General features: G+C 32.4%; 1 protein-coding gene across 3 annotated transcripts; it reads left to right on the top strand.

Moving 5' to 3' along the window:
* Positions 1–14,171: 14,171 nt before the first annotated feature.
* LOC120071264 (programmed cell death protein 2) lies at positions 14,172–19,331 on the top strand. 3 transcript variants are annotated; one of them, XM_039023430.1, is made up of 11 exons: positions 14,173–14,740; positions 15,128–15,408; positions 15,652–15,735; positions 16,331–16,464; positions 16,558–16,658; positions 16,770–16,858; positions 16,984–17,095; positions 17,570–17,724; positions 18,020–18,090; positions 18,662–18,776; positions 18,864–19,331. In XM_039023430.1, exons 2-11 carry the CDS (start codon positions 15,154–15,156, stop codon positions 19,029–19,031), a joined length of 1,284 nt encoding a protein of 427 aa, XP_038879358.1. In that variant the 5' UTR covers positions 14,173–14,740; positions 15,128–15,153; the 3' UTR covers positions 19,032–19,331. The 3 variants fall into 3 exon arrangements, with proteins under 3 accessions (XP_038879357.1, XP_038879358.1, XP_038879360.1); XM_039023432.1 differs by having other exon boundaries at positions 14,174–14,740; positions 16,558–16,655; XM_039023429.1 differs by having other exon boundaries at positions 14,172–14,740; positions 16,558–16,858.
* Positions 19,332–24,045: the final 4,714 nt, after the last annotated feature.

Below are 24,045 nucleotides of genomic sequence, written 5' to 3'. Positions count from 1 at the left end.
CTGCCTAATTAGTATATGAATAATATAATGGGCTAAGTTCCATTCAAGCTCTGACAGCAAACCTTTAATAATAATTTTGTTTAATTGATGATTCTTTAACTCAATTATTTTAGGGTTTGACTATTAGCTTTAATGAAAAACCATCATTATTCCCTTTGCTTATGGCTTTTTTATAAGGTAGATTTTGGAAGGTCGATTCAAGCCTAATTCACTAGATAAAATATCAATTATTATATTTTAAAGGTCGATAATTCAATTTATTATACTCAAAATTGTTAAACTAAAAGAAGTTAATGTTTGAATGATTAAAAAAAAAACAAATAATTTAAATATATCGATTACTTGTTGATTTATAATTGTAATTATAAGTACATTATAATAATGTTTTCACAATAAAATTGTTATATGCTTCTATTAGTTGAAGGATTTATTTGGATTATGTCTAGAGAAAAAAAATATTTTTAAAAGCTATTTTTATTTAATTTTTTTTTTTATAAGAAAAAGAAGTTTATAATGCACTTTGAAAGTGTCTAAAAGCTTACTTTGAATGGTTGTGTCAAACTATTTATGTTGATTGAGGTTTTTTTATTATATTTAAATAGTTCATAGATGAAGACACATTTACATAGTAATGATTGTAAAAAAAAAAAAAAAAAAAAAAAAAAAAAAAAAAGTTGCAATTAGAATTATGTACTTTGTTTCTATAAATTATTGTTATTATTTTTTATTTCAGTTTTTTCTTTTTTAGAAGTCGAGAAATTGGAAAAATTTAAAAATTCGAGAAATTGATTACAAATTTATCTGGTAGTCAATATAGTTAGGGAGCTGGATGTTCCTAGTCGTCTTTTTTTTTTTCCCTTTTTGTTAATGGAATCCTCTTTCTCACAATGATTGAAAAATTGAATACTGGAGCCGCATGGAACTTTAATCGATAAATGAGTGAGTTAGGATAGATGATTTAAGATCGCTCAGGTCGTACTCGTCTTGCTAGCATGGAGTATGTACCTAGATGTTCTGAGATTAAGTTTCTTGAAGTGACAACCATTATCAAGAGGCTTATACTCGTCCCAATACCTAGATTGTTTGGAGGTGGTTAATCTTCTAAATAACGTGAACAATCATCTTTCTAAAGTCTCTTACCTAATTGAGGATATTAAGCTAGGAACTTGAGACACTGAGATGTTTCCTTCCCTCACATCTCCACCGTTACGACATCTCGACACATTTAGGAAAGCCATTGGAAGAGAGGATAACTTCTCTTCTCCATACCCCATCTTCTTTGTTGTCTCCTGATGTTGTTTTCTAGTTTTCATCTGTTTCCTCACAAAAAATAATAATAATAATAATAATAATAATAATATAATATAATATATATATATATATATATATATATATATATATATATATATATATATATATATATATATTATCATCCTTTAAAATCAATAACGTTGAAAAATATAATGGAAGAAAATAGTAATGAGCTTGGCCCAAAGGCTTTTTTGTTAGCATTATATTGGGAATGAATCTGAAGGCCCAATATATAGTGGAAAAGTCAAAGTTGGGCCCAATCTCGTGTTTATTGGGCCTACTTGATTGAAGATCCATATAAATTTGATATTTACAACTTCATCTATTATTATTTTAAAATAGTTCATAGAAATTGGAAAGATATAGGGTTTAAGTTAAGTGTGTTCAACAATTAGAGAAAAATAAAAATAATATAAAAAATAAGTTTTGCAAGCAATTTTAGCATTTAAGAGGTAAAACTCTATAATGTATATAATCTATATTATTAGACTACTAGTATATATAAAAGACACAATAGTAGAAAAATTATATCTACCCAATTTACAACTCCTAATATGTATTGAATATTTTGCAATTATTTGTTTTTGTGTATGCATTCTTTTGAATTCACAATAAAAATTGTTATATACCTCTACTAGCTTAAATGTTGATTGAGATAATCACAGTGATCAAGGGTTATTCAATTTTTTTTTGTTATATTTAGATATATAGTTCATAAATGAAGAGACATTTACTTTGTTGAATTAACAATGATTGTCAAATAATAATAATAATAATAACAATAAAGAAAGAAAAAAAAAAAAAAAAAAAAAAGAGAATGGTTGCATTTAAATCACGTATTTTGTTTCTATAAATTATAATAATTACTTTCTTTCTAATTTCTAATTTTCCCCCTTTTCCCTTTTTCCCCACTCAAATGTCATATAATATTAAATGTGTTTTATTTCATTCTCAAATTTTAATTTTTTTAAGTTGAGAAATTGGAAAATTATTTTTTTAATAAATTTTAGTAAAATTGTTTCTAAAAAAATTGTATTACATAAAAAAAAAAAGAAACAAAATCTTATTGGGTTAAAAATCACATTTAGTCCTTATATTTTTGGTAGCGTAACAATCTAATACCTGAACTTTCAAAGGTAATGTTTTAGTCCTCATACTTTAAAAATGATTACTATTTAGTCCCTATTGTTAAAGTGACGATTAAGATCTAACAGAAGTGTAAAGTATACTTTAAAAATGATTACTATTTAGTTCCTTTGCTTTTAAAATCAAACACGTCGATTTGTAGAATTCATATAAACACAAACTCTAAAAAGAAAAATTTCTTCTTGATTGAATATTACTAGAAAATGAATCATCTGGCGAAACACAATCTATAGGTCCACGTTTGAAACCCATCTCCTTCAATCCCCATTTGAAACTCACTTCCATCAATCTAAAATGACGTTTTATTTTTTGGTTTGAACCTGTTTTAATTCTGAGCCAACCTAAGCTTGAACCAATCCGACAAAATGTTGTACACGTGTATCTTGGATGGTAGCCACCTCCCACTTCTGTTAGATCTTAATAGTCACTTTAACAGTAAGGACTAAATCGTAACCATTTTCAAAGTGTGTGGACTAAAACGTTACATTTGAAAAATCAGGAACCAAATTGTTACTTTAGTGAAAATATAGAGACTAAATGTGATTTTTAACTAATCTTATTATTATTTTAAATTTCATTTTGTATATACATATAACAGAAAATTATTTTTTATTGATCAAACTTGATGGATTAAATTATAAGTTTGACTCATTCTAATTAGCTTCTAAATTTTCAAAAGAACATTTAATTGGATTTTTAAAGTTTCAATTTTATATCAATAGGTTTCTAAACTTTCAATCTAACGTCTAATAAGTCTCTAATCTAATATACTTTATTTTAAAATTAAGAATCTACTGGATACAAAATAAAAAATTTAACGACTATGAGATTGAAAATGGGAATTTAAGGAGCCTTAGAAGATCTCTCTTTTAAAGCCATTGAATCTTTGATATTTAAGGACAAAAATCTATAATTGATCCAAATTAATATCAAAATGTACAAACTAATATTAATTTATATTTTTCAAAATTAATTCTATAAATAGTCCTACTCTTAAAAAATTGTAGAGGTTGCAGTTACCTCTTGCTCAGTCGATAATAGAAGGGTCCAATGGAGATTGACTTTCATAGGTCATCTTTCTCTTTCTTGTGGGTGGAACCTCCTTTCCCACAACAACTAAAAATTGATCACTGACGTTGCATGGAAATTTGATGTCAAATGAGTGGACTGGAATGGGTGCTTCGAGATCATTTAAGTCGTGCTTGTCTTGTTGGCATGGAGTTTATACCCAAATGTGATGACCATTGTCAATGGGCTTATGTCCGTCAACACCTAATCATAAGAAAGCTTTTTGGGATTTTTGGCAAAATATCAGTACAGTTATCCCACATAAAAAAAATTTAGGAAAGTCACGAGCTTGTCCTATACATTTAAAAAGTTTAGGAAAGTCATGGATCTGTCCTACATCGAAAATGTTTAGGGAAGTCATGGGCTCAAAGCCTATATAAGGAGTCCATGTTTTATTGTTATCAGTCGTCTCAGTTAGAATCACTTTTAAGCTTAGTGTGTTAATTCTAATTAAATTCCTTTTGTATTATCTAGTTCGAGAATGAGAAAAAAAGATGTAAATAGTCAAAAGCTTTGAGAAAATGCTATTGTAATTGAGATTGGGGAAGAGAACTGTTGTAACAATTTTTCATGCAGTGGAATTCTTTTTTTGTATTCTGTTTAAACATGTTGTTATCAGTTCTGAAAATTAACTAATATACATTTTCACATATAGTGTAATTGTAACATGAAGTTATGAGATTAACTAATTTACATCTTCACATACAGTATAATTGTAATATGAAGTTGTACAATTTTAATAATCATTTTTTGTGTTTCCTGATTTAGTTTAGAGATTCTCCCTAATTCTCACAAAATATCCATTTGAATTTATTTTTTTATTATCAGATTTATCTTAGTTTTTTTTTTTAATTGTTCATTACGTTTTTTAGCATATTCATAGATTTTTTGTTTGTTTTATTACTATTTATATAGTTTATACTTTTTAGAATGTAATCTAGTGATACAATTATTCATTGGTATATAAAACATATTTATATACCTATTTATTATTTTAATAAAATTTATTCTCCATTGTTTCATAAAAAAAAAAAAAAAAATAAAAAAAAAAAAAAAAAAAAAAAAAAAAACTAACCCCATTTCCAAGTTCCAATATATTTATAATTTTTTGTAGAAAATAAAAAAATCTAAGCACTTTTCTCTTTACATATTTATAAATATATATATTTTTTAAAAAACACTAATTTTACTTTACTTCCTCTCATTCCACCATTTTCTCTCTCTTTCTTATTTTCCGTTTGCAACAAGCCTATAGTCGTAACATCTCCACAACCTCTCATTTAAAATTGATGCCAACACACCCTCCTCGCCACATTTGCATCTTGAGTCTCCTCATTTGGAACCTTTCATTATTTCTTGTCTCACCATCACCATCTCTGATACATTTCGGCTTGCATGACTATCACGTCTTCTTTTGCTCATTACCAACTAGTTCTCTAAGCAGCCACATGTCACCACCTGTGATCATCATACTGCAGGCAGACCATTGTAGTCGTCCATCGACGAAGCAATTGCCAATTGATTATCGGTGAGGACCATATTGGCTTGTTTTTGGATTTTTAAACCCTTTTTAAGATTTTGGCCATGTTATTTATTTTTTAGCTAATTTTTGGTTGATATTGTAATTTTTTTTGCTTCTAGAATGTTTATATAGAGCATATTTGCAGTTTTCAATTTTTTTTAAGCATTGTCTATTTGTACTCATTTTGTTAGTCTTTGGGGTAGTTTTTTCATTTACTAATTAGTATTTTCTATTCTTTAAATTCATTTTGTTATTTTTACAATTTTAATACTTTTTTGCCATTTTTCCTAATGAAACTTTTAAAATTTGCTATTTCTCTTGTCAGCCCAAAAATATAGATGAAATGTTAAAGGAATACCCAGAAACATATATAAAAAGCTTCGTATAGGAATCCACAAAAAGAAACGATCTAGTTGATTAAGATCCACAATGAGGATCATCTCCATACGATTTTGCACTTCTCAATAAATATAATTTGTTTCGTTATTCTAAATGGTCATTTTATTTTGGATAATGAATAACTTGAAGTAGGGGAATGTTTTTTTCCCCATAATTTCCTAATTCTTCAACTCTTCAATCTCCATATGTGTGTTGTTTGTATTATCTTAATTCTTAATTTTTTTTTCATATCCATGTTTATCTGGGCTAACTTACATGCATTTTGACTAATCGTACGAGACAATTCACCTAATTGTACAAACATTTGGGTGTTAAGAAAAATCTTAGGATATTAAATCTTAGGTGGTCACTATAAATTGAAACCATGACCTTTTAGTCCTTTATCAAGGTCATGTCCTATCTTACCTTTGAGTTTTGAATTCCTAATTTGATTGTGGTGTTAACTTTGAGTTTTGGAATTCCCTGCTCCTCTTTTATACTCGTTTTGTTAAAGTGAATTTGGAATTTCTTTCACCTTTTTGTACTCTTTCGCTAAAGTAAATATAATTCAATAGTAGTTGATATGTATTACATCTCTTGAAGCCAAAAGTTTGATCAACATTAAAACAAAGGAGTGAGATGTGCTACCAAGCTTGGAATAATTTGTACAAATAGAGTCTTATTCTTGATGTGAAGATGCAATGATGTGGCATGTCTTAGTGTTATCTCAGCTAGGATCGATATCGAGATAAAACAAAACTTTTAATGGTACAATTGGCCCAAAAGTTGAAGCTTTGTGGTTTCTAGTAAGTTTTGACCAACCCATTTTTTTGCCAACGTGGAAATGTTGATGCAAAGCAGAGTTAAAACAAGAGCGATTGAGATCAGAGAGAAAAGCATGAGATTGTGAAGTGAAACTATTAGATACTCTAATTAAATTTGCCTTCACCCATGAACTTAAGCTTTTGGGTCAATCGGTTATTTAAGAAAGCTTTTGGTTTAATCGATGATTAAGATGCTATCAGACCAAGTTGCTTTAGGATGTCCTAGATTCAAGCCCCTGCAACATTATTTTCTCCCCAATTAATATTAATTTTCACTTGCTTGACTCTTCTTCATATTTGAAGCCCACGAGTAAGGGAAGTGTTAGATGATATAATTAAATTTGTCTTCACTTACTAGCTCTTTTGGGTCAATTGGTGATTTATGATGGTATTAGAGCATGTTGGTTCAAGATGTCGCCATTGATAATCAGAACGTAAATTTTTTGAATTTTGATTCATGGTGGAAGAATACTTATGACGGATTTTGGATTTTTTTTTTTGAATTGTCGGTTTGGATATCGTGAATTCCAAAACATCTCGTTTAAGATCGATACCGAGACCAAAACAAAAACTTAACTTCTTTTAAGAGCAACTTTAAACCACACAACTACAAAATCTACATTACTTAATACTTGTAGTTTTTAATTACTTGACGTTTATTTGGGGAAAAAATGATCAAATAATGATCTTTTAGAAAAGAAAAGGTAAGTAAAAGGGTTAAAAAGTGGAGATTGACGGTATGTTTTGGATATTTTCACGGGAACTATTACTTGATACGTTTTTCGTGTCAAGTAATATAAGGTCTTGCTTGACACGTTTTTTGTGTCAAGTATAAGAAGTTCTTAGTTGACATATTTTTCGTGTCAAGTAAAATATAAAAAGTAATATTTTTTTAATCTTTATTTTTTGTTTCCCTCCCCATTTTCATTCTTCTCTCAAATTTTGTTTTCCTCCTACCAAAATTATCAAATAAAATATAAAAAATAATTAACTTATTATTTTAAATAAGTAAAAAATAATTATTAAATAAAACTTCCCCCTTCCTTGTTTTCTCTCTCGCAACCCCCTTCCCGAAACCCTCTATTTGCAGCACTGGTCAGCCACCATACAACCTCCATGGGATCCATGCTAGATGCTCACTAGATTTGCGCCAGGCACCCATTTTTCAGCCGCCGTACAGCCTTTACCGGTTAGTCCTCCACCGGATTCGCACCAGACACCCAGCCTAGCCTCGCGCCAGATGCCCAACCTCATTTGGAGTCGCACTAAATCCGGTCAGTCCTCCACCGGACCTATGCTAGACATCCACCAAATCCGCGTCAGACGCCTACAGTCAGCCACCGTATGCCCACCGGTCAATTCTCCATTGGATCCACGTCATTCGCCTAGCCTAGCCTCGCGCTAGATCTGGTCAGTCCTTTACTAGATAGGTCAATCGTCCACTGGATTCGTCGTACAACCACGTTTCCCCTATCAAGTAAGAGCTTCTTATAGTTTTATGAGTGTTCTTGTTCCTCTTTTGTTTTTCTTTTTAGGCAAGTTGGCCAAGGCTCGAGTGAAGCGTCGATTTGAGCAAATATTTTGGGTAAGTGTTTTGGATGTATTGGAATGAATTTATGATTTGGGTTATAATGTAGCATCTTTTGTAATGATTTGCTTGTTTGAATGTTTGATGATGAAATTGATTTTGAAGTGTTGGAAGGAGTTGAGTTGTTGTCCAATAGGTTTGAGACCGATCTTGGCAAGGTTTTGGTAACTTTGGAGGTTATTATTAATAGTTCTTTGTTATCCATTGAATTATTGGTCTAATAATTGAGTTATTTTCAAATTTTGATGTTCAATTCAAAGATTTCAAGGAACTAGAGCCACTGTCTAGCAAAGTTAAGGATGTTTGGATATTTTGATAGGTATTAAGACCTTGAAACTCTTTTGGAATTGTTACATAGTTGTTGAAATTTGCGTTTTTTAACTATTATTATCGAACTTTTCGTAGATTGGATTACTTTGTTGTAGTTTTGAAGTGACATTCGAATCAAACCACACTTTGAGTAATCTATTTGGAGTTAATGGTTATTTTGGTGAATGAAATTTTGAAGAATTGGGCTTTAATATTCTGTAGTTTTGAATGAAATTTTGTAGATAAGATTGGATTATTTGGTTGTAGTTTTGAATGAAATTTTGTAGATAAGATTGAGTTTCCTATATTCTCTATTTTTTTTATTGCTTGTAGATAAGATAAGTTGTGAAAGTTTTGAAAGTTGGAGGAAAGGTATCTGCATTCTTCTATTTTAAATTTTAGCATATGCTTGATTTGTTGATAATCTTCTTCTTTATTATATTTTCTGAAATCTCTCTCATCTTCCTTTGTTTTGCAAAAAAGGTAATTGTTCCTCCTGAGGTTAGATATGGTCAAAAGAGAATGATTGAAATCCCAGTAAGTCCCTAACTTTAAGTTGTAGATATTTTTTAAGTTTCGAGTATGATATTTTTCCATTGCATAAAGTAAGTCAATCATGTACATTTTCCTTGTGCGTGACTTTTTGTCATTGTTGTATCTTAACACTTATTTTTATATTTTGAAAATTGATGTTATCGCCCTTTATTCTATTTTATAGGTTGACTTGCTTAAACATGGCTTATTAGACCCTTAGTTCTCGATCTTTAAACTTGAAAGCTCAATGTATAGATTAAATAATGTACTTTGTTGAAAGGTTACCTATTAAATAATTTGTCACTTTTGTGTTTGTTGAAAGTTGAGTTTTGTATACAAAAGCAATAGTTGAGATTTTATTTTGTGCATGTACATGTGAAAGAGAAATGTTATTGTAATTTGTGAGGAGTGTTCAAATGAAAGGTCATAGTTGAACATATGAAATTTTTAATGAATATATTGAGTTAATAAATCTTAAATGTATAGTGTTTATTTAATTGATGTAATTGTATTGTTGGAATATAAGACAAAAAATGAGAATATCAATTGAGGCATTTAATTTGGAGAAAAAAAAGACATATACTTAACAAATAAAAAACGTCAAGAGTTATCATATATGATACGTAATCAATGTCAATAATCAATAAACTTGACATACTACCAATGTCAAGTGTATTATCTTTTTTCACACGAAAATTGTATTAAGAAACATTTGTCTTGACGTTTTTTCGAAGTCAAGTTAATTATCACACTATACTTGCCAGTCGAATATTCAACGCTTTTATAAGCGTCAGATATACTCTTTACTTGACATTAGAAAAACGTCAAGCAATCCAATTTATGTAGTAGTGCCATCATTTAAAAAGAAAAGAAAAAAATTCTCATTGGATTCTCAGGCAAGGAAAAGACCATGATTGAAGAAGATGGAGAGAAATTAATTCACCGTGCACTTCACTCACAAGACACATGTTCATGTCTAAAAAGTTCCGCTTAGTGGAACTCTCATTTTCAAACAAAGATCAACTTAAGAAAAAAGTAAGTGTTAGGAAGTAAAATGCAAGGTTTTGTACATAATGTAATATCCATATGTACATCAACATTTTCATAATCAATGCTGTGCTCATTGCATATAGCTTTATTCAATTCAAGGCTTTTGTTTGTATCTGCAACACATCAATTCTATACACCTCCACATGTTATATTGGTATACACAATACATGAACAGATTTCAAATACTTCATCGTCGCTTTCCAAATAGATGGAGATTGTTTCTTTTCTAATTCCCAATGTACCATAAACTACTTGCAACTTTGCACTTGTTCTTCTAGGAGTCTTCAACGCGCATGCAGAAGAAATCAAGAAATTAAGCACTCTAACTACGTTAATTTTGAGGACACAAGCATGCATGTTCATAACTTGGAGAATCTCCAAGTTTCAGCAATCTCTTACTTGAATCTGATCATGAATTTGTTGTGGATCATCGCTAGAGACTTCACTGCTATTCTCCGGCTTTAGAATGGATCGTGGGATCCAATTATGATGAACTTGAAAGAAATTTTAGAGGAATTGAGAGTTTATTTGGTGTGAAGACTTTTTGAGAAAGAACAATTATTTTCAAATTAACAAGTTGCATGAACCTTACTTGCCAAAATTTATTTTGTTTATAGAAGAAAGCAGACAAATAGGATTGCATCTCAAGATGACACCAAATCAACATCAAATAAGTGGGAAATTAGGTGTGGGAAAAGTGGGATTTTCCTACTAACCCTAATATTTAAAAAATTGAATTTCACAAAATCAATTTTGAAATGAGCTTCACGAATTCAATTTTAAAATGAATTTAAATAATTAGTTTTAAATAAAATTTATTTCTTTTTAAAATAATTTTAAATAAGGAAAATTCTTATCTATAGAAAAATCCCAAAAATATTTACATTTTATAGCAAAAATTCAAAAAGTGTTTTATACTTTTTGAACTTTTTGCTATAAAGTGTAAATATTTTTAAATATTTTTTATTTTTAAAAAGACCCCTTTAAATAAAATTAATAATAATTTAATTAATAAAATTAATTTAATATCAAATATTAAATTAATAAAACACCAATCCTGAATATGAATCCTCATTCACGTGTACAATATTTAAATTTTAATATTTACAACTCTCCAATTTCGTTTAATTCAATAATTAAACTATATAATTACGTCAACTTTATCATATATAATTAACTACAATTCTTTAAATCGAATTTGAACGTTTCAAATTCTCATCGCATTGTTTTAAGGTTTAATTCGATATGAGCTAGCAGAGGGACCTACTAGACTTACAGGTCATGTGCTCCAACGACCCGAGATGAACTGGCTAAACTCTTTAACCTAATTAACCAACATTTGTTAACTACAAATACACTCCACTAAAGCCTAATAGCTGCAATGTCCTCACTGTAGATATATTTTTGTCTAATTGATTTAACCATGATTAGTAAGTTGATTATTCACAGGTTGTTCGTAATTATAGTTGGGTCAAAATTACTGTTTTACCCCTATAATTACATATTGCTCCTTAAGTCCCACTGATCCTCTGATGAATAATTGGTTTGTGGTCCAACCACTAAACCGAGTCCCTCTCAGACCAATGAGAAGGTAGGACCCCTTGTTCACGGCCTAGAGTCAACACTTAAAAGACAACCTATCTACTATCCTTAGAGTTGGGTAGGAGTGAATTTCATCTTGCAGGACTATGTCCCCAACTATCTATTTAGTCTTATCCCTAAAATGGAAGGCTTATTGAGTCGGCGATGTTGAGTCACTCTCACCCATTCAGATTAAAGGATAATCCTGAATAAACAAGAGTTCATAGTTAGCTCAAGATCGAGTCACCTAGATCATCGAATTAAAATAGTCAGTCTTATCAGTAAACGACGTTATAAAGTAAAAGTGACTATTTCATGGTCCGGTCTTATCAAACTCATTGCATAGGATGCCTCCACTCGCATGTCTCCACATGAACAATTCAGGATCACATTGTTTATATCAAATACAAAGTGAGCCGCATCCATAGTGTCCCCAGGTTAAGATACTCAGTCTTATCCATATACATAGACTGTTTTGGCTATTACTCGAACTTGATCAACTTTTATGTCTCCATATAAAGTTCAAGTATTCATGTTATAGCTATGGGTTCTTAGTTTATTGGGTTTATGGTAAAAAAAAAGTGCAATTCACATATTCAATAACATTTTTATTGAATAAACTCAATAACATCTTTACTGAATAAACTCAATAACAATTTTATTGTAAAATAAAATATGTTTAAAAGTTTACGAACCACGAGTTTTAAGATATATAACCCATCAGTTCTCTTTTATTTATCTCATTTTTCTTTGTCACTGAAAAATCGTTAACACATTGAGGCTCTGTTTGGTAACCATTTTTGTTTTTTAAAATTAAGCCTATGAACACTATTTCCACCTCCAAATTTCTTTATTTATTATCTACTTTTCACCAATGGTTTAAAAAACCAAGCTAAATTTTGAGAACTAAAAAAGGTAGCTTTCAAAAAATTGTTTTTGGAATTTGGAATTTGGCTAAGAATTCAACCAACGCACTTAAGAAAGATGCAAATCATCGTTAGAAATGTAGCTGACATAGACTTAATTTTCAAAAACAAAGACAAAAAACTAAATAGTTATCAAAAGAGATCTAAATAAAACACACGAAGATTTGAGTGCTATTTACCTAGATTGAACCAGTCTAAAAAATTGGGAGCACACTAAATCAATTTTTTAAAAATATATATAAGGACAACCATAAGAATCCCAATACTAATGAGGGCTTTGGTGGAGGCAAAAAGGTGGATTAGGAGAGGCAAAAATGGGGTTTTAGTGGGGGTTTTGCATGCAATGGGAGTTGCAAGTATGAATGTGTTCACATAAGGATCTCATTGATTTAACCTTTTCCCATTGGTAAACTTGAATGTAGCACCAAATTTTAGTTAATATTAGAGAAAAACTTGGATGCGCATCCCAAGTATGGTCTTGTCACGTGACATTTTTATTTTGTATTTTTTATTATTATTTTTATTTTTTTTTTGGTAGAGAAGTGGGAGCACAGACTACACCTAATCATTGTTCTTAATATTATCACTTTATTGACTATTTTTTCCCACAATTTTTTTTCCTGATTTGACTCATCAATAATTTTTGTTCCATTCAGGCGTACACACATGTATATGTATATCAGATTAACATTCGACTTAAATCATTTGCAGTAGAAGTATATAATCAATACGTTTTCTATTACTTTTGTAAGCATCCATAGTAACTATTTTGATTTGTGATGTATTGTTAAAAGAATTACCTGGATGTATAACCATTTTGATTTGTGATTAAAAAAAAATTTAGACATTTTAATTAGTTTCATATATTTGTTTTTGAATTGAATGAACTAGTTGGTACTATGCTTTTTTGTTATCAAGTATGTTTTAAGATGAGTTAAAGTCTGAAGTTATAGAATGCGTTCATCACTATGATTTCTAATATTTAATTATAAATTGCATTTAGACATTTTCTTTTAAAAAAAGTTGAATTAACTATTTTAAATTGAGAAGTGATCCACTTGGAATCTCAAGATGAAAAATGTTCCACATTTTAGAACATATTGGTAATTCATTTTCTATTGATGTCACAGACCGGTAAAGTTTTAGATTTGTCATTCTTTCTTCATTTTCTTCTCTGAAGGCTTTTTCCTCTTATTCTTCTCCGTTGGTTTGTGCGAGGTTTTCTTTTTCTTCCTTATCCTCCTCCTATTCTTCCTCTTGCACCAACTTGCATGTGCTGACAGTGAGCACCCAAATATCGGAGAGCAAGACTAACAAAGAATGAGAGAGTGAGATAATAAGAGAGAGGAGAGCGATTTGTGACAAAAGGAAATAGTGTGTGAGGGGACGAGAGAGTTCCAGGTGTGTGCAAAGTCTTGTTTTGGTAATTTAACCCAAATTTGGCGTTAGTGTCAAACAACCTTATTTACCAATCTCATTTTCCCTCATCTGAGCAATCCATACAAAATCCTCTTTTAAATTTAACCTAAATGAGTAAGATTGGCAAAATTCCCCACGAGGCTCCACCCCGATCGGGGAATTCCCAGTTTTTTTTGGGGATATGAGTCAAACTGAGGATCTTTTTAAGGTCTCCATTGGGGGATAGGGAAGGATGGGAGGGTATCCCCGCCCTAACCCTGACCCCAACCCCAATTAGATTTTAAAAATATATATTTTTAAATATATATTAGGTATTTAACTTTTTACATTTACCAATTTTTAATTTAGCCTAATCTAGCCCAACTAAAGTGTCCAACCCAAAACGAACCCTAATTTAGCCTAGGTATTAAGAGGGGAATCCCATGAGGTTGGGAGTGGGTCCCTTTCTTCGACGAGGAATCATCACTCCCATTTCTGCCTTCAAATAGCAGGGACGAAAGTGGGGATGAGATAAATTTCCCCATTGACAATGGGGATGGAGAATCCGTATCCTGTCCCGACCTTGTTACCAACCCTACAAATGAGGTGTGGGTTTGAAATATAGGAAAAGTTGACTTTCATTAAAACATAGTCAACTAGGGCAAGTTACAGAAAGAAAAAATAAATCAGCTTCTTCTTCAAGTGAGCGCCGCAGAGTCTCCGTCCACATCTCTTCTTCTTCGTTGTGCAGCCACCGGGCAACCAGACCTCAGCGCCGCCGTGATCCGCCTCCGCCTCCCTTCACGCCGGCCGCTGGGTTCTTTCCCCTCACTCTTAATCTTTCTCTCTCTCTGTTCACTGCCGCCGTAGCCTCGCCACCGCTGTGGAACGCGCCAATCACTTTGCAGTCACAGCCACTGCCTTCTTCAGTCGCCGGTCACCGCCTGCCACCGTCGAGGTCCACGCGCACCAGGAAGCCAACAACGCTGTTTTTCTCGGGCATTTGTCTACGTTACCCACGACTGGTTGCACCTTGAATCGACTTACCTGCTTGGTTCTAGCTTCCTATCTCAGTTTTCATCAGTTTGGAACGTTATACAGCAAGGTACTGAGTTTTCTTTGGTGATTTTTTTGTTTTGTTTCGCTGGGTTGTTTTGCTTTATTCTTTTCACTAACGGAGAAGAAAATGAAGAACAATTTCTTTTTGGTTGATTTCTTCTTCCACCACTATTCAACCAGCCTAAATGAAAACGTGCAACGAAGAATGTATACCTCACAAATTAGGAAAAAAAAAAAAACCGGTTGAATCAATGAATAAGAAGGAATAAGATTTATATCATTCTTATCTGAATCAATAAATAAAGTGGAAACAATGTTTAAGAAGATGAATAAAGCCACAAAAAGAAGTTTGTTGGCTGTGAAAAAAAAAAGGATTGAATGGCAATGGCCGATGAGTCTCTTGGTTGGTTGATTATTATCCCTCATGCGGCAGGGTTGGCTTGCGATTGATGAAATTTTATGTCTGAGATTGAGGCCGACGATATGGATGAAATTGGTGCGGTGGAATCCATGGATAAACTTAATAGCCTCCGTATAACCTCTTTAGATGACGATGACATTCATGATGATGAAGAATTGCAAGATGACCATGACACTGATGATGATGATGATGAAGAATCAAATGAATCAGTGGTTTTGGGTTTCGTTGCAAAGCCCAAAAATTCTTGGTCTCTTCTTCCTCAGCTATTTCCAAGCAAGGCTGGAGGAGTACCGGTGTGTAAGCATAATCCATATCTCTATCATTTGAATTTCTCTTTTATATTATAAATGTTGATCAATTTTCTGTGTGAACTTCATTGTTGTTTGTGGTGTATCTGGTGATTGAAAATGGATGTTTTTTCCATTCTTCTTGTAAGATCGAATCGTACTGAAGTTGGATGACTATTATTTGTATAGAATTATTAGTACTGGTAAACCAAATTACGTATTTGATTGAATAAATAAATGGCACCTCAGGCTTGGTTGGATCCCGTGAATCTGCCGTCTGGAAGGTCTTGTGTTTGTGATATATGTGGAGAGCCTTTGCAGTTTTTGCTCCAGGTATTTGTTCGGTCTCAAAATTTTCATGTGTTTTCTTTTGCTGTCTCCTTACATCTTATGCATTTCAATCTAAATTCTAAATTCTCTAAACAATTAGGGGGTGTTTTGCCCAAGGAGTTGAAGTTGGGAGTACCACTCCTTGTTTGGCCTAAGGAATTCATGGACCTTACGACTAAAAAAAGGTCAAATTTAGTCTTATTAACTCCTTACACTATTGGCCTTATGACTAAACAGTTGTCCGGACTTCACAACTCTACTCCTTGTCCCAAATGTCCATTTAGGAACTAAAATAGGAAGAAAGATTTTGTAAACTACTCTCCAATTTTAACAACTCCACTCTTTGCCTCAAACGCCCCTAAGTAACTAAAATAGGAATAAGGATTTTGTAAAATGATAGTCCAATGGCTCTATATGTGTGGGAAAACTCAATAAAATTACTTTATCGATTTTGCAACATGTTGTGGATTTTGGAAATACCTTTTGTACATTTTTTAAGGTGTGAGATCATATAGTTTCTTTTCATTGTAAACGATTATTGTCATTCCACATGGAAGTATAGCTTATGATGGTTTGTTCCTGTTCATTAAATTGTTAGATTTATGCTCCTATTGTGGAGAAGGACTCAACATTTCATCGAACATTATTTGCGTTTATGTGTCCATCCATGACTTGTCTTCTACGAGATCAACACGAGCAGTGGAAAAGGAAGTCTGATAAATCATCTCGGAGGTATTACTAGCTGGCTTTCTAATGAAATCATTTTACTTGATCATCAACCTACATTTTAAAATTTTCTTAATACTTTGTAATTGTTTTTGGAAGTGTGAAGGTTTTCCGCGGCCAATTACCCCGTAGTAATCCCTTTTACTCGAGTGAACCCCCAAAACATGATGGGAGTGACAAAGCTTGTGAATCGGGAGGTCGTTTTGATTTATTCTTCCTTCTATCGAAGTCCTCAAATTACTTTAATACATTATTGTTCTTTAAAATTGCACTGATTTATAACATGTCTAGCATATGTGATGTTGTTTTAGTTGCACGTTGTAACTGGTGTGGTACTTGGAAAGGAGACAAAGTTTGTGGCAAGTGTAGAACAGTACGCTATTGTTCTGAGAAACATCAGGTATCCTATTTGCAGCGTTGCTGCCAGCCTGCAAGTACAATTTCTTGTATTTTGAACTCTTAACACTCAAAACCAAATTAACTTCTTGATTGAGATCCTCAATACTCTATTCTATATATCTTCAGGCCATCCATTGGCGTACTGGGCATAAAACTGATTGCCAACGGATGTGTGTGTCTTCTCAGTTGTCAAGTTCTAGACTGACTAACAGTCATTCCGAAACAGACATTGAGAAAGGTTGGTGAAGAGAAAAATTCTGTGTATTAATGAGATAATAGGAAGATGCATATGTTTTATTTGGTTTTTTGGATTTGGTCCTTGCCCTGGATTTGTGGTTTCTTTTGCCCTCCATACATGGCTTGGACTTCTTAGTATTTGTTCTTTCTGCAGAATATTTGAAGGATCATCAATAGCTTAGATAAATGTTCTTTGTACAATTGGATGAAATGTGATATTTAGTTTACATTTAAATCTAGTAGAAGCTCTAGGATCAATTGCCTGACTAAGATGTACGGGAAGTATCGTTCCTATATAGTAGCACACTAGCACTTACCCAAAAGATTATTTAAATCTGGTAGAAGCTCTAGGATTGAATTGCTTGACTAAGATGGCTGGGAAGTACTGTTTCTTATCCCCAAAAAAAGGGAAAAAATATTTGTATGGGAAGTAGCTCTTAAAATTTAACCGAGAATTATTTGTTTTTTCCGACAGTTTCAAGCAAGCATCTTTGGCCTGAATTTGAGATCATGCATGAATACGAGAGTGAGTTCGACATTGAAATATCTCATGACAATTCTTATGCAAATGCTATGGTTTGTAAGGATAGGATGGATGACTCGATGAAGTCCTTGTTGGCCAATTTTGAGGTATTTATCTTTATGGTATCCTATCATTTGAAAACTTTAGTCGTCTTTGGTAGTGGCCTTAGTGTCTCTTGTTGTATCTCTATTTCTTAGAAGTTGTTTAACTATTTTGAAGTATTGAAGTTCCTTTTGTAATATCAAGTTGGGTTTCTTCATATAGGAGGCTTCTTTTGTTGTCTGTTTTTCTTCTTTTTTATATTGTTTGTTCGTATTCTTTCATTTATATGTGAAAGTGCGGTATTTCATTAAAAGGGTAAATTGTTTTGTTGCTAAATTTTATGAAATTTTTGGTATACAGGGAGATGATGATAGAAAGTCTTGGGCCTCTTTTCAAGGTCGCTTATCAAAGGCACCTGAACAAGTGTTGAGGTAATATTAGCGTTTCAAGTTTTCTACTGAAATTTTACTAAGTTGATTGAACTTGATCATGTTCAAAGATCCCTGGCCAAAGGAACTTTGATCATGGGCTTGTGATTATTCATACAGAACTGCAAATCACAAAAGTTGATCATTTGCATGATATTTTGTAAATTATGAATGAAGCAAAAAAATTCTCTTGCCTTAGATGCTGTTTGAATCAGGGGACTAAATAAAATTAAAATCTTATAGTTATTAGCATATAAACATAGCCTATTCGTATATTTGCAAGTGGTGCTACCACACCCGATGATAAAAAAAAAGTTGATCATTTGCATGATATTTTGTAAAATATGAATGAAGCAAAAAATTCTCTTGCCTTAGATGCTGTTTGAATCAGGGGACTAAATAAAATTAAAATCATATAGTTATTATCATATAAACATTTTAGCCTATTTGTATATTTGCAAGTGATGCTATGACACCCGATGATCAAAACGTGCAGTTACATTTTTACTTGACTAAGTTTTTCATGTCAATGTCAGTAAATTATTAATATCATTAATAAAAAAAATGGAAACAGATATTGTAGAGATGTGGGATCTAAACCTTTATGGCCAATGCCAAGTGGTCTGCCTTCCAAAGAAGATATCCCAAAATGCAGTTACTGCAGTGGTCCCATGTGTTATGAATTTCAGGTAAGCCCTGCCCCCTCTTTCTTCTGGTTTCATATTTGGATTATTTAGTTTCGAGCATTATAGATAATTCGTATTGGGTGACAACAGATCTTGCCTCAGTTGCTTTATTATTTTGGGGTAAAGAATGACGTGGATTCACTCGACTGGGCGACAATTGTTGTGTATACGTGTGAAGCATCCTGTGAGTCAAGCATAGCTTATAAAGAGGAGTTTGCTTGGGTTCAACTCTCTGTTCCATCTGCTGTTCACCAGTAATATTTTCATCAGTTTTGTTCTTTAGCAATTCTTATGGCCATATGATGAGTATGCTTTTTGTTTACTTTTCCATTCTTTCTCAGAATGTTAAATTATAGAAATAAATTATTTTGTGCCTTTTCTTCTTTTCTGTAGTCTATAAATGTTGCCATTATCATAATTTTATGTATTTTCTGAATTTTCTTTTAAGAAAAAACTGGATATGGTATATAACATTAAATTATGATTAAGGAAGATGGGAAGGAAAGAAGCCAAAAGGAGATTACAAGAACCTCCTTCAATTGGTTGAAATTTTGTTTATATCATAGTTCAGTTATCTTTGTTGTTGAATAAGTCTTTCTTTTCTTCCAAGCCGCATATGCCAGAATTGAAGCCAAAGATCTTTCTTTTCATTCTTTAAAGAGTGGCCAATGTGTAGAAAGAAAGAGTTGTTTACATAGGGGAAGATATGGCTTCGTGACTCAAGGGGAACCATGTTTTCTCCACTTACAGCCATGAATCCATAAAAAACTTATTCGGCATCATTAGTACTTTTGAATCTTGCTCGGGTGTTTGTCCATAAATCACCACAAATCAGAAATTATGGGTATTAATATGGATCTGGAAGAAACTCAAAGCATTGCTGATCTATATGGCTGCAAGGTTGGTTCTTGGCCCGACTCCTACTTGGGTCTTCCCTTGAATAGAAAGCCGAGAAACCAATCTTTCTGTTCCCTTATTGTTGAGAAGATTGAGAAGAGACTCAAAACCTGGCCATTGTCTTACATATCCAGAGGTGGTAGGTTAACCATCATTCAAGCCACTTTGAGTAACCTCCCTACATACTACCTTTCTCTCTTTTAAATTATCGAGTAAAGTGGCTCACTCGATTGAAAAGCTGTATAGAGACTTTCTGTGGAAGGGGAAAGATGGGTCTGGTTTGCACCTTGTTGGCTGGGATAAAGTCACCAAACCAATAGCCCATGGTGGGCTGGGGATTACTAATCTGAAACTTAGAAATGAAGCCCACCTTGCTAAGTGGATCTGGAGATTCAGGTTAGAGAGTAATAATGCTCTTTGGAGAAGGCTCATCGTGGCCAAATATGGTTCCTCCCATAGAGATACCAAAGCTGGAAGCCTGGAACCATCTCTTTAAATACTGTGAAAGGCCCTTGGAAGGTCATTTCCCCCCTTCAGCCATAAGTGGATCAACACGTTGCTGTGACAGTGGGCAATGGGCGTTCGGTTGCTTTTTGGCATGATATTTGGGTGAACTCAACCCCTTTGAAAGTTGCCTTCCCTAACCTTTTCGTTCTCTCCCTTGTCAAGGAGGCTTCGGTCTTCAACTCTTGGAAGATAAGGGAGAGCTATTGAGACCTAAAGCTCCATAGGAACCTAAATGATTTGGAGATAAGCGAGTGGGGTGTTCTGTCCCTCTTGCTAACTGACTTCCGGCCACAACAGTCTGAAGAGAAATGGTTCTGGAAGCTTGAGCCATCTGGGTTTTTCTCCACCAAATCCTTGATTTGCCTCCAATCATAGTACAAACTCTACATCTGCGAGGGGCCCCTTCAAATCCATCTGGTTAGACCACTTCCGCAAAAAGATAAAATTCTTTATTTGGGAGTTCAGTCACAAGGCTGTTATCACTCATGCTAAACTTCAACGTCGTTTGCCATTTATGACAATTTCTGCAGGTTGGTGCACTCTTTGCAAGAGGCAACGGGACACAATATCATCTTTTCATCCTTTGCTCTTTCTCCAAAAGATTTTGGGATCTCGTCCTTAGCTCCTTTAATTGATCTGTGGCTTTTCCTGGGGACATCAGTAGTTTTCTTTGCCTCATTTTCTTGTGGTCGACATGGTCGGATTTTCAACGGCAAATGTCAACAAATAGACCCCTTCATTGATCACGTTATTTTCATTGCTATATCTTGGTGTAAATTGTCTAAAGATTTCAAGTATTATAGTTTTGATTCTCTTTTGTCCAATTGGAGATGTCTTTTGTAACTCCTTTGGATTGGGGTTATTTTCTATCCCTCTTTTGTAATTTTACTCATCAATGAAATTTTCTCTTATCAAAAGAAAAAAGGGAAACCATGTGTTGTGAAGTCCCTAACAAGAAAGTGAATTTAAGTACAAATTAGTTGAATCCAAAACTCGAAGTCAACTTGTGTTGACTAAAGAGCATTATTGATGGCAATCTCATTCCATGGTGGCCATCTACTTAGAATTTAATATCTTATAAGTTTCTTTGATACCCAAATGATGTAGGGTCAGATGGATTTTCCTATGAGATTAGTCGAGATGTGCATAAACCGACTCAGACAGATACAAATATAAAAAAGAAAAAGAAAAAGATGTACAATCTAGTTTAGATGACTACAATTGTAATTGTTACAGATGTATGGAGATAGGACAATTCCTTGAATCTTGCTTCATTGTTCCTACTTGTAGATTCGTGTAGGAGGGAACACAAAAATCGAAAGAAAGACACCTAGATTGCATATCAATTTGGGTTAAAAGAGGTTTAGGTTGGTTGTTTGACATGAAGGATTAAACACTTAATGCAAATTGGTTGGTTTTGGGGTTTGGCTAAACCAAATTGTATATACCTAAATTGACCGATTAACCAGAAAGACAAATTACCTACCTAAGTATTACTCAACTAGTTATGACATTTGCCATTGTCTAGAAGGTTAGACATTCAATCTCAGACTCGATTGAACTTTAGAAATAAAAAATCAATATCAACTATAAGTTGTGGTGGGCTTCCTTTTTTAGTTTTCTCCTTGATTGTCTCTGATCATAGTACAAACTATCCCTCCCTCCCACCCAAGAGAAGTTGAACAATGTTCGAAACTGTAGAGGTTTAAAAAGTGTTGACCTTGATTCTTATAATATTTATCGAATCATACAGTTGATTGTCTGAATTTGAAATGCGAGTAGATTTGTTAGATCTTCTCGTGCATGATTTCCTAAGTTTAAGAAGTATATTGAAGAGGAGAATATACCTAGCAATAGTTTTTTATGTCTTGATTTTTCAGTCAGGTGAAACTCTAACTTTTAAGTTCAAGTAAACTATGTTGCAATCTTCTAAACTTTCAAATGTCTTCTCAAACTTTTGTTGCATGAAGCATTAAATATGTAGAGTTTCACATAATTGGGATGCAAATATAGAATATTATTGTTATGTATAATTTATTCAATACAATCATTAAACTTAGCAAACCGTGCAAGAGAAAATCTAAGAGCATTCGAATTCAAATAATTTTACTCAAAACACATATTTCAAATCCATAATATGTGCAAAAATTTACCTTCAACACCAACTCATATTTTAAATGCTTAACTAGATATACAATAATTAATATAAATCGATGAAACATTACCAACCGTCAATGTCTAATACATTTTCAATCTTCCATTGTTTAAACATCAAATTCTCTAACTATGATCTCCTTAGTGATTTTCTAGTTATTTATCCTTGATCTCGTTTGAATCATTTTTGCTAGCATAAATTGCTAAAATATCCTTTGCAATTGTATTTCAAGAAGGGAGAACAAACTTAGATACTAATAAAGTGACTGTTCCCTCCACAAATATAATGGATTACTCATCAAATATGATAGATCTTTCAATAATGAGTTTTCTAGCATTCTCTGCACTAAAATTGCTTACTTTGGTGGTTTATTTATTGTTTTCTCTCATTACTTTTGAACATCATTCTTGATGAGATGCATATTTTGTTTTTGCTCATGGACGTTTTTTAAACTGTAACCATTAATATGTAATCTCATTATTACTGCTCCATTCATCGTTATATCTGGTCTATGATTTATCTTCATTACAATTGAACAATATGATAAAATGATCCCATACGTATTATAGATATTTCTTTCTTCTTTCATTCCTTTGATTGTGGATTTGTTGGTGGTAACATCTCAACAAATTTATCTAAATCATCATTATCTAAAGTGACATGATCTTCATTTCTTGTTGCCCTATCACTTATCTTTTCACCCATTTTCACCCATGACAAGTAGAACACTAAGAAGTAAAACAATATTTCTTTAGTGGGGTTGGTTGATTTTTTTTTTTTTTTCCTTTTTCTCCGTTAGTGGACTAGAAATGTCATTTTGACTCTTTTGACCGTTAGTTGATTAACAATAAAATGAGTAGAGTGAGAAAGTTCAATCAACCAAACTAATATTATTTAATTTATGTATTTTGTTATATCAACATTTTCAAACTATTTAAAAAAATTTATCAAAGACTAAAAGTTCTATTTTTAAAACCTTATGGACTAAATAGACATCAATCTCAAACTTCATGGACTAAAAATATATTTTATCAATTTTTTTTACTAAACAAAATCCGACAAATAAATGATATTAAATATGATAAACAAAGTAAACAGTAAATTGATACTCAATTCTCAAAGACTAGTTACGGTGTGAAGGGATTCAAATTTTGGAAGACTAAAAGTGGTTTTCATTTAGGGCCGGAAAATGAAGTCTAATTCAACTTCTCAAGATCTATTTGGACTTTTACGTGTTTAAAAATGTGTTTTTAAATACTTAAAAAGTCAATTCAAATCGATCCCTAGTCTTTTGAATTAATTGACTAGTTTTAGTATATGTAGTTTGGTTCGGTTTAACCATACTCGAAATAGACCAATTTTGCTTGTTTTTAGTTCCTACACTCCAAATTGCTTACATGGACAGATGGCTGGTTGGTTTAACAGGCTAGGTCGATTTTTTTCCCTATTTTTGCTTGTACCCCAAATTTGGAGTGGAATTTCAAGCATCTTTAATAGAGAAGGCTTTGTGGTTGGATAGGTGAATACAAAATAATTGGAGGAGGTAAGAGCTATATGTAATATTAAACAAGCCTAAGAGCTATTTTGTTACAAAAGTTTATGTGTTTAGTTCTACCTATGAATTTCTATGATTTGTTCTTTAATTTTTAAAAATAATTTTAAAACTTCAAGTCAAGTTTTGAAAGCTAAAAAAAAAAAAGTTTAAAATTAATG

Source organism: Benincasa hispida, chromosome 2, assembly GCF_009727055.1.
Source record: "Benincasa hispida cultivar B227 chromosome 2, ASM972705v1, whole genome shotgun sequence".
In the NCBI taxonomy this organism is placed as follows: domain Eukaryota; kingdom Viridiplantae; phylum Streptophyta; class Magnoliopsida; order Cucurbitales; family Cucurbitaceae; genus Benincasa; species Benincasa hispida.
The sequence above is the reverse complement of the archived record's forward strand: the minus strand, read 5'-3'. Positions and strand labels throughout refer to the sequence as shown.